At 38.5% G+C, this 11456-nt stretch overlaps 1 protein-coding gene and 1 non-coding gene across 2 annotated transcripts; one reads left to right on the top strand and one right to left on the bottom strand.

Moving 5' to 3' along the window:
• The first annotated feature begins 1519 nt into the window (after window positions 1-1519).
• On the top strand, window positions 1520-9216 carry ifi44g (interferon induced protein 44g). Its single transcript, XM_063012885.1, has 8 exons — window positions 1520-1765; window positions 2843-3004; window positions 3828-3885; window positions 3978-4176; window positions 4957-5112; window positions 5383-5554; window positions 6179-6279; window positions 6755-9216. Exons 1-8 carry the CDS (start codon window positions 1717-1719, stop codon window positions 6935-6937), a joined length of 1080 nt encoding a protein of 359 aa, XP_062868955.1. The 5' UTR covers window positions 1520-1716; the 3' UTR covers window positions 6938-9216.
• Window positions 9217-9868: 652 nt separating this feature from the next.
• On the bottom strand, window positions 9869-9940 carry trnag-ucc (transfer RNA glycine (anticodon UCC)). Its single transcript has one exon. It is a non-coding gene; the product is annotated as a tRNA-Gly (tRNA).
• Window positions 9941-11456: the final 1516 nt, after the last annotated feature.

Genomic DNA, 11456 nt, shown 5'->3' with positions numbered 1-11456 from the left:
TAAACTATGTAGAATTCACCAGCCAGCTTATTTATCACGTTTTCAGAAAAGTTGGGACAGTAAGCAGTACAACAAATAATCTGTTATTTCTCTTAAACATTATTTTAACTGATAAAAGCAGTTTTCACCGGTCAACTTTATTGTATTCTGTAAATAGAAACACATTTAGAGCTTGACGTCTGCAACACGTTTTAAAAAAAAGTTGGGACAGAGGTGTTACCCCATGTGTTCCACCAGCTTTCTTATTAATGAGACTTTTTAATGGTTTGGGAACTGAAGACACTAATTGCTGCAGTTCTGCAAGTGGAATTTCTGCCTTTTATGTTTATATTTATTAAATACAATCCAGTTAGTGAGTTAAATCATTACTTTATGTTTTGATTGAATTTTACAAAATGTCCCAAATATTTGTATTTATTTATTATTCATTAGGACTTTAACGTCATATTTTACACACTTTGGTTACCTTAATGACAGGAACTGTAGTTACTCATTACACAAGATTCATCAGTTCACAAGTCTGGACAATTTTGCATCTCCAGTTCACCTCTTTCACTTTCACGTCTTTGGACTGTGTGAGGAAACCAGAGCTCCCGGAGAAATGTTACAGACATATAGTCTACATGTACATTTACAATGGCCTCGTTTTACTATAAATGTCAAGTCAAGTCAAGTCAACTTTATTTATATAGCGCTTTTTACAATAGACATTGTCTCAAAGCAACTTTACAAAATCCAGGACCAACAGATACAAAAACCCCTGTTGAGCAAGCCGAGGGCGACTGTGGCAAGGAAAAACTCCCTGAAAATTACAGGAAGAAACCTTGAGAGGAACCAGACTCAGCAGGGCCCATCCTTCATGGGTGGCCTGGAGGATACTTTAAATAAATACACGATTTACACAAATCATACAAACACAGAATTAAATGATCTAAAAGTCATAACTGGTAATAAATAGATAAATAAACAATTAAATAATAATAGAGTTGTTATCCGCTCTAGTCTTCAATAAAGTCTGTAGTGATTTCTTGTCGTTGCAATTACTCCAGACCCGTCACATCTGACAGGAGCAGCATCGTTGTCCCGGCAGTCTCGACTTCAATCCTTAACCTCGGCGGGTGAACAGGTTTCCATCAGAATGCCCTCGGGGTAAAACAACAGAGAATGTAGTCAATAATGTACAATGCTGGTTGACTAACAGTTTTACAGAGAGTTTTAGACTCCGGCAGCCCTAATTATTACAGCATAACTAAAAGGGAGAGCGAGCAGGTAACTAGGTCATGAAGGCTTTCACAGGACATCAGCGCCCATCTCCCCACCGTCACCAAACCTGAGTGATCGGACAAGAGAGGCAGAACGACAGAGTTCCATTTAAAATGTTCCAGTTTTCAGATGTTAAACAGACAAAAGTATGTAGACGCCCATACTTACTGCTAAAGGTTACATGGAAATAACACAGCAATCATACAAGCTTCAAACATGGTGTAATGTATGAGATAACATACAAATGCCGGGGTAATAAAGTTAAGTTATCTCATGCCTGATCCTGTTTTTTGGTCCTGTTTTCTCTGGTGTTTTACAGATAAATGCATCAGTTACCAGTGTGAAGTGGTTTAAGGAAATGAATGATGGATTTAAACCTCTTGTTTGCGTTTATTAGCTGTACTATTTCTTGCTGTGCAGGTCCTTATATTTCTAGACGAGTAAGAGTTCATCATGGCAAACAACTCACCATTCACAATTACAGCGTTTGGATCCGTAAAAGGTACTAACTATATTTCCAGACGTCTTCCATTAAAAATGTGTAAACAATATGAAGTACAGAATACGACAGTTGAGATCCCCACAGCAGCAGAAGTGTTTTGTCAAGAATGGAAAAATATTCCACATTCACAACTACAGCAGTTGTTGTCTTCAGTTTTCACATTACAGAACGTTTTTTTAAAAAAGGTCCAACTTTTTCGGGGCACACCCAGATCCTCCACCATATTTCAAAGTGGACTTTAGGTTCTGTTCTGTACCAATTGGCACCAAAACAATTCCCAAAACTTTGTTCCACCCTCATCTTAGCATGAACAACGTTTTTCTCAAATCTAAATTACAGATTATTATCTAAATATAGTGTGTTTGTCTAGTAGTTCAGATAGTTTGTAGATTTGGAATCTTGGGGACCCCAAAATGCTTTCCATCCTCTGAAAATCCCTAATTTATTAATCCACTGTTATATATATATATATTTTGCATCAATTTTGTTGTGTCTAATTATTCATGTGAAAATACTATTATAATCTTACCAAGCCTGTAATCACAATATACCCCCCCCAATATTCAGGTATGCTCAAAATCATCCCCCAGTATACAGTAAAAATATAAATTAACACATTCCACGTACTAGCTTTGCATAATATTAGAATCCTGATATAAGTCTTTAAGTCTTTAAATCAGCTCTGATTTGCTGATTAATTGAAATGTTAACGTCACAACATTGTTTTGTGCTGGAACTGTAATTGTGGAAATAAATAACATTTCACTTAAAGTGTCAGTGATTGTATAAAGTAGAAACAAACATTTTTGGTGAAAACGGGCTGATTTGCCAGTGCTAATCAATCAACCAGCACTAGTTAGCCTTACGTTCACACAGCCAATGACAACAGTCATGGGCGTGTGCAGCTAACGTTAATGTCTTTATGTTATATTTATTAGAAAACCAATTAAAGTGTCAATCATTGTAGCTCTGCATGTGTAATAATGTAGAATAACACCCCACCCCACCTCACCCATGTTCAGTTCATGGCTGCAGCCTTTCTTTGCTCACGTTTCTTCATGTTTTTAAATGTATTAGCAGCGGATGCTTTTGGAACTAAGAAAGAATCCAATGAGCCGCTCCAGACCTCCATTCCTCGTTTCACTTTGGGATCAGGATTTACAGTCCCAGCCGACAAAAGTCCTGAGTCAGAACGCGGCAGCCCAGAAGTGGTATCTCAAGGTAAAAAGGAAAATAAAGGTATGTGTCTCAAGTTATATAGAAAAGTTTTGGCACCCCAGGACACACGTCATGTTAAAGTAACCATAACCTGTACATTAAAGTATTGGGACACTGGACCATGAGCTTGTCTGGCATCCCATTTCAAAAAACAAACTGTATTATAACAGAGAGACGTCTGTGTGATCGTTTCAGCTAGAACTTTTCAGCTCACAAGACTTTGAAGTGTGTCTGTGTATTAGAATTTGTGACCGCATAGTTAAAAGATGATGTGTTTTTATGGCTGGGCACTGATGTCGATGTTCTGGTTCATTCCGAAGCTGTTGATTGGTCAGATTTTATTTGATATCGAATTGTTGTTTTTTAAACACTTTTAGATACGAGCCAGTAAATTACGCTGCACTACCATGGTGTTTGCTTTATTTTTGGTTAGAGTTGGTTAATTAATGGCGACCAAACGCACACAGGCGATGACGCTTCCGGTGTGAACACTACTATGAGCGGTCAGAGATTCGGGCGACAAGAGGTGAAAAATCGCTGCCGGCCTAAACATCCTATGGAATCAATGGATCACGTTCTGAGAAACATCTCTAGCACGTTTACTATTGTATTGTATATACGTTAGCTGTGCATTACATTTGAAATTTATAAATGCTAGTTTAAATATTGTTTGCTGCAGAGATTGTGTTCACTTCTTTTTACTCCAAAACCAACAAATCATGCCCAAAATGTTGCATTTAACTCTAACTCATGAATCTGGTTCATTATAGTTCATTTTCACCATGCATGTGTGTATAACCGGTGATACAGTGGCGCTCACATGATCACTTTATGTGTTTGGCAGTTCTGTGGGGTCTGAAACTGCTGGGTAGCCCGTGGAGGGCGGGGACCTGGACTCCAGCGTAAGTTTTCCAGCAGCTCGGTTACTCGTGTGTATACAGTTGGTTCACATATCTGTACATGATGTACAACATGGTGTGAATTCTGCCCACAGTGCCAAAGAGGAACTGATGGAGAGGATTAAATCGTACAAACCGGCCTGTGACGGCGTAACCGAGGCCAGAGTGCTGCTGCTGGGTCCGGTCGGGGCCGGAAAGTCCAGCTTCATCAGTTCGGTGCAGTCGGCCTTTTCTGGACGCGTCCTGAACCGAGCCATGGTGGGCTCGTCCACTTCCTCAAGCTTTACAAAGAAGGTAAAGAGCAACATTGAGGAAATAAAATGTAAAGTTTCATTATTTTTTTTTTGTAAATATTGTTGTTTGCAGCATGTAGTAGAAAAAAGGTCATTAGTATTTGTAGCAGCAGCATGTGGCTATAATTAATCTACCCTCATAGAAAATAGTAAATTATGAGTAAATAAATCATTTTTATACATTTCTTTATGATAAATGTTTTTTTTATTATGAAAGTCTTTCAAGTTTTAAAATATCCAGATAAACAACACACCATTTACTGTAATAATAATAATTTTATGAAGTAATCGTAAAATGGAACTGGACAGCCGGATCACCACGCGCCCCCTCTGACACGTGTCCGATCCGCTGCAACTTCTCATCACCTGCTGGTGTTGCGTGCCCACACAGACCCATATCTTGTACGGAGAGCCACACTAAGCTTCATGTGACCCCCCCCCTCACTCGCGCAGGCGCCTAAACCAGTCCTCAGTGAGACACGGCCGACTGTGTTTGTGTGGATGCCTAGCCGTTAGCGTTAAATTTTAAGTTTTAGACTTAGAGCTTTCCTGTTAATGCTAAAAGAAAAAAATACAAATGGTTTCTGAAATTAAACAAAAAAAAAAAAATACCTGGGTGTAAATACAGAAGTTACAGATCAGTCAATGAAGAAATTTCATCCAAACTTGAAATTTGTGAGGCGAATTTTTTTTTACACCCCCATGTGTGTGTATGATAAGATTATTAATAATCTGCATGATATGTTATATAAATACTTTATTAATGTCTCTTTTGCTGCAGCTGCAGTCGTTCACTATCAGGTCGAGCGCTGAGGGATCAGACTGCACCTCTCTGGTTCTGTGTGACACCATGGGTATCGGACAGGGCAACGCTACAGGACTGAGCATTTATGACGCCCTGTGTGTTATTAAAGGACACGTCCCGGAGGGTCATCAGGTAAATTTTTACACCAGGTATAGAACATTTCACAGGAGCTAAGAAAAGTTGTTGATGTAAATGAGTCTGCAAAATGTTTTAAAGCCAAGCCAGATCTAAGACTTTAGGACTACATCAAACCATAGCGAGAGCCATGCTTTGTTGTGCCAGGATCTGCACGACTTGCCATTTACCTCCAAGGCGCCAAAATAATAAAATCAGAATCTAAAAACTGCTTTCTGCAATGCGACTGCTTTAAAGAATACCCTTAGACGTAGCTTTTTCCCACAGTTCTGTGCAGAGGAGCCGGTCAGATCTGAAACTGTGGGCTTCATAAGGAAACCAAGCCTGAAGGACAAGATTCACTGCGTGGTGTTTGTGGTGGATGCAAACAAGATCCACTCGTACCCTCACACACTGAGCTCTACGTTCCAGCAGCTCCGAGAGCACATCAGCAAACTGGGTGAGTTTGGGCCTTGTGCCTATCAAGAGCTGGGAGAGGCTCCAGCACCCCCCTGTGACCCTGATTAGGATAAGTGGGTTTAGAAAGTGAGTGAGTGAGTGTATTCTGGTCATGGTCACTGTACAGACCCCAGAAACAAAAACACTTACACCTAGGGGTGATTTAGAACACCAAGTCAGCCAACTGGAATGTTTTAAATTCAATTCAGCTTTATTGTCATTATACAATACAGGGTGTACAGTTTACCAAAACACTGTCAGGCTACACCTCCGGTGCAGACATAAAAGACAATAGACACACAAAAAGGTGATAGCAGACCAAAGACAAAGGTGCATAGACAAGGTCTAAGGTAGTGTAACAGCTTAGGTGTTTGGTGTGCATTGACTGAGGTGTGTCACAGTTACAGGTACACGAGTTCACAGCTTAAGTTCAAGTCAGTAACGGATGCAGCTCAGATATTCCAGTTAATGTGCAGTGTGCAGTGAGGAAGTACAGTCCCATGAGCTGGTGGAGCTTAGATTGTGATGTACATAGAAACTGGAGTACCTGGGTTCAGGGTATGTAGGACCGAATTAGAAATGGACCATGGGAACTGACTTTTACCTGTACTACTGGTGATTTCAGGTGTGCATCAGGTGGCTTTGCTGACTCACGTGGACGAAGTGTGTTCTGAGACGAGCCGAGACGTCAGCAACGTGTACAGGAGCCCCAACATTCTGCAACTGGTACAATAACAATCATAACGTTCAGTCAGCTACAGAATTATTGGCACCACCGGGAAAATGGGTCAAAAAATCAAATCATATAAACGTTTATGTTTAGATACTGCAGCTCAGTGTTATTCAGAATATGACAGATATTTAAGTACATTAATTCTAACATAAGTAGAGATCTGTGACTTCTAAACCTTGGCCCTAAAACTCATGACAGTTATGCCCACGTGGGTCTGTAGACAGATATTATTGTAGGATATTATTGTAGCTGGCACAGTGGGTGGAACTTGTCATAAAGTAAGCGATAACAAATGTCTCCCATTTAAAGGGATGATATGATTGGTCACGTTCACATTCATTCAGAGAATATGCTAAATAACTACACAGATATTTTTTTACCCATCTATACGGTTGCCACTACCAACTTTGACTACCAAATTTGATGATTTTTCTACTGTACCTGGACGTTTTGTGATGATGTGTGTAGATGACAAAGGCCGGGACGCTGCTGGGCATGGCGACTTCCTACATCGTACCGGTGAGGAACTACTCGTCTCAGTTGGAGCTGAACGAGAACATGGACATCTTACTGCTCGGTGCCGTCGATCACATCCTCCAGTACGTCAACCTGCACTTCCAGGACAGCGCTGCTGAAAATAAAGCCGCCTAAAGTGGTTCAGAAGTAAACAAGGGTGACAATTTCAAGAAAAACCAAGAAGAGCTGCGCGGATTTGCGATGATTCTCAAGCTGTAATACCAGCACCATTAGTGGCATATAAAACACCCCCAGAGGGTTTGCCAAACAAGAGTGGGAAATGTGCTGCATGCATGAAAAAGAATACATTAAATATATAAGATGTCACTTATAAAATCTTTATAAAAATATATAGACTAAGAGGTAGAGTTTGTTGGTTTTGCTCTAATCAGGTGATACTTGGTCCATCATTCAGTGATACTTGAAGTTCATCATTCAGCACCGTAACGTTCTCTTAGTGTGTGCAAACACACATACAACCAAAAACATGAAACATGAGCCAGTGACCAAAGCGCCTGTAATTTGTTCCCCAATTATGAAAATTCGTTTTTGCTCTTTATAAAATGACTGTCACTTGCCAGCTTGATCCATAGTCATGGTCAACTGACGTCAATTGATAAAATTTATTGTTATTATTATTATTAATATTATTATTATGCAAAACAACTTGACCAGAAGCATCTGTCCTTGTTATGTTTCTCCACTTCTTGGTTCAGGTTTTACTTTAATTTGTTAATGTCTTATTAAAAATTAGCATTAATTTTTTATATGAATCTTTATTAATTTTGAGGTGTTCTCTACAGTGTGTTTTTTTCTATACCATGTGCTAACCTTTAACATCAGCATGGTCTAATTATGCATTTGTAAACTGCATTAGCCCACTACTGCTGGGATCAAGGTTTTGAATCCTTAGCAGTGCAATCAACCGGCTGGCAGGCCGGTGTTTACATACAGAGCCAGAATTGTTTACAGTTAAATAAGGACAAAACAGAGTTTGTGGTGTTTGGCAGCAAAGAAAAGAGGTCTAGTGTCAGTGAGCGCCTCAGTTCCCGGGCTCTAAAAACCAAAGACCAAGTCCGAAATCTTGGCGTTCTAATAGACTCAGATCTTACATTCACCAGCCATATTAAAACCATCACCAAAACAGCCTTCTACCATCTTCGAAATATAGCCAAAATCAAGGGTCTAGTGTGCCAACAAGACCTAGAGAAGCTGATCCATGCTTTTATCTCCAGTAGGGTGGACTATTGTAATGGTCTCTTAACTGGACTTCCCAAAAAGACCATTAAACAGTTACAGCTCATTCAGAACGCTGCTGCTAGAGTTTTAACTAAGACGAAGAGAACTGAGCACATCACTCCAGTTCTAAAATCTCTACACTGGCTTCCGGTTAGTTACAGAATAGAATTTAAAGTGCTGCTACTGGTCTATAAATCACTGAATGGGTTCGGCCCGGAATACATCTCAGATATGTTTAGAGAATATAAACCTAGTAGATCTCTTAGATCCATGGACTCAGGTCAGCTAGTTGAGCTCAGAGTCCAAACTAAACATGGTGAAGCAGCATTTAGCTGTTGGGCTGCATATAACTGGAACAGACTGCAGGAGATATTATATGTTCCGCAAATGTAGAAATGTTTAAATCCAGGTTAAAAACTTTTCTTTTTTCTTGTGCCTATGATTGAGCTCGAAATTTTTGCTATTACCATATTTCTTTTAGTTTTTCATGCTTTTAATAATTATTTTTATATATTTGTAGGGTATATTTTACAATATTTTCTTTTAATTTTTCATGTTCTTAATTTTTATCTCTCTTGTTTGAATTTCATGTTGTCTTAATTGTAACTAAATGTTTGCAAGAAGTCTTTCTGAGGTTCTAGATCTCAGGAATGTTTTAATGCTTTTAATTTTTCCTTATGTAAAGCACTTTGAATTGCCACTGTGTATGAAAGGTGCTATACAAATAAACTTGCCTTGCCTACAGAGGCCCTGCAATGGATTGGTGTCCTGCCCAGGGTGTCATTGGTGTCATTGAACCAGGTGATTTTGAAGAAATCAGATTCAAGAAGAAAACAAAATTCTAGTAGTACTAGTCCAACTTTCTAGGTATTAACATAACATGGCTTACTGTTTCATCTTTGGCTACTTGCAGATTTATAAATGAGTTCTGTTTTTACCAGCATCATTTCATCTTTCATCTTTCTTAATTTAAAAGCATTTAGGGTCCTAAATCTATTTCTCTGCACTACTGAAGTTAAAAGTTTATCTACTATTTTAATGATTTTGATATAACTGCGACTGTTTCTATGACTAAATGATTGTAACTTTTTTTTTAAAGTTTATTAAAAACAAATCTGCTGGCGGGCTTTTTCTGGAGATAATGTATTTACATATTTTAGTATATTATAAATAAACAAAACATGGAATTTAACCAGGGGTGTCCATACGTCTCAATATGTACTGGTCTAAACATCAACAGCACCTGTATTTTTTATACAGACTGAAACTTTTCAACCAAATATTTGTTGTAAAGTTGAAAACACTTGCCAGTTTTGTACAATTTGTAAATCTGACTTGCCCAATAAGATAGCAGGGTGGCAGAGCTGGTAGAATGGGTGCCTCACATAAAAATGGTACCTTAAAATCTAGGTTTTATTTCTTGATCACACACCCAGGGTCAATTTAGGATGACAGTCCATCGATTGGCATGGTTTGTAAGGTGTGTTATTCATTTACACAAATTGCTTCCTTTGAGTAAGCGAATCCTGAAAGGAATCTGTACAGACATAAGGAGAACATGTTAGACTCCACAGAAATAGTGAGTGGTGAAGAGTATTAATCCTGGGACCCTGTGTTTACCTGCTGCAGCTTGTGGATCGAGTGTTTTATATTGACATGAATGTGTGTACAGTTCTGGAAGGATTGTTGCCCCGCATCGTGTTTTATCGTGTTATTTATTAACAGTGTTTCAGGGACGGGCTCCGAACCCACAGCGATCATGATTATGAAGCTATATATATATATATATATAAAGATAAATTAGTAAGAATTTTGTTAAAACGATGATGCGTTGGCCGGGAATCGAACCCGGGTCAACTGCTTGGAAGGCAGCTATGCTAACCACTATACCACCAACGCTTGAGTGTAATGGTTTCAGACTGGGTCTTTATCCATATTTACGTAACTTTAAACTTAAAAAGCTTTAAAATAAAGGTCGCTGGTCCCAAAAAAAATCCGCACAATTCGTTATAGCTATAAATCAAACAATAAATAAGAATCTGTAATGTATCGATTGTTAAACATATGTTGACTTAAATCGCCCTGTTAGCAAATCGCACAATGTATCAAAACTGACGTCTTTTTATCATTTAAACAATAATTTTATGCCCTTTTGGGCGTATATAATGTCAATAAATGCTTCTAAGTTAGGAAGAATCATTTAAACAGTAAAACAGTTGCAAAAAACCTTAAAATCAGGCCTTTATGCTAATGTGTAATTACTGCACAACTGCTAGTCCATTCATCAAGTGTATGTGTGTGTGTGTGTGTATGTATGTATACCATGAATAAGAATTCAGATCGCTTACTTTTTTACACACTTTTTGTTGTGGGTTTGATTTTAAACAAATATAATTGTCATTTTACTCATCAGTCTACAAACCCCATTTCTGGAGAAGTTGTAGTTGTGGTACACGTTGTAAAATGCAATCAACAACAATCTGTGATGTGTTCATTCTCCTGAACTTTTATTTAAATGACAAAAGTTTAAAGAAAAGATTCCCAATCTTTTTACTAATCACTATTTCACTATTCATTGTATTTTGTAATTGTTAATACTATAATTTGCAGAATTCGATGCCTGCAACACTTTCAGAAGTTGGGACAAAGGCAAGATAGGAGTGAAAAGAGAATAAACATTCAAGATACACCATTTTAAAACACTTGTGGAGAAATTTAATATAAAGATGTAGGAATATGATTACATAGAGTTAGAATAAAAGCGTATCTGGTCACTGTTACCAATATAATCTGTTCATAATCTTTGTTATGTTCTTGCTATGATTGTGTTTAGTATAATCACTGAGAGAGAAATTTGCTTGCAAACTGGCCTTCAACCTTCTTGTGAATATCCGATTGTATTTCAGCTCTGAGTGATCAGAATCACGTTCCAGAGGCTCAAAGGCAAAGGTTCGGTTATTATGAGTGTATATAAAAAAGGGAACCACCAAAGGCCCAGTTCAGGGGTGTTTCTACACCACTTGTTGTACTGGGGCACTGACAGAATTAAGAGTGGCACCTCTGTACTTCTCTGCTTCTCAATCAGTTGTAGGCGCACAACTGTGCATCTGGTAAAGAGCCTGTCAAACACTGAATATATAACGGCCCATAAAGTGGGCGTCAGTACTCTGTCATAGATAAAAATGAAAACAAATTCAACACCAAAGAGCTATAATTAACTTGTCTGTTGTGTGGCTGACACACTGATATATGTCCATTAACCTAGTCTATCTTTCACTGAAATATTTAGCTGTTCAGGTGTTTGGAGAGATGTTGGCATGGTGTGGTGTGCCCTCCAGTAAAAGGCACAGCAACCTTTTGGTCTTCAGATCTTCAGGTCTCTCCACAGATATCTGGGTGTTAACTGGGGCACTAT

This window comes from Trichomycterus rosablanca, chromosome 17 (genome assembly GCF_030014385.1).
Source record: "Trichomycterus rosablanca isolate fTriRos1 chromosome 17, fTriRos1.hap1, whole genome shotgun sequence".
Classification (NCBI taxonomy): Eukaryota; Metazoa; Chordata; class Actinopteri; order Siluriformes; family Trichomycteridae; genus Trichomycterus; species Trichomycterus rosablanca.
This window is presented reverse-complemented; position numbering and strand designations above follow the sequence as displayed.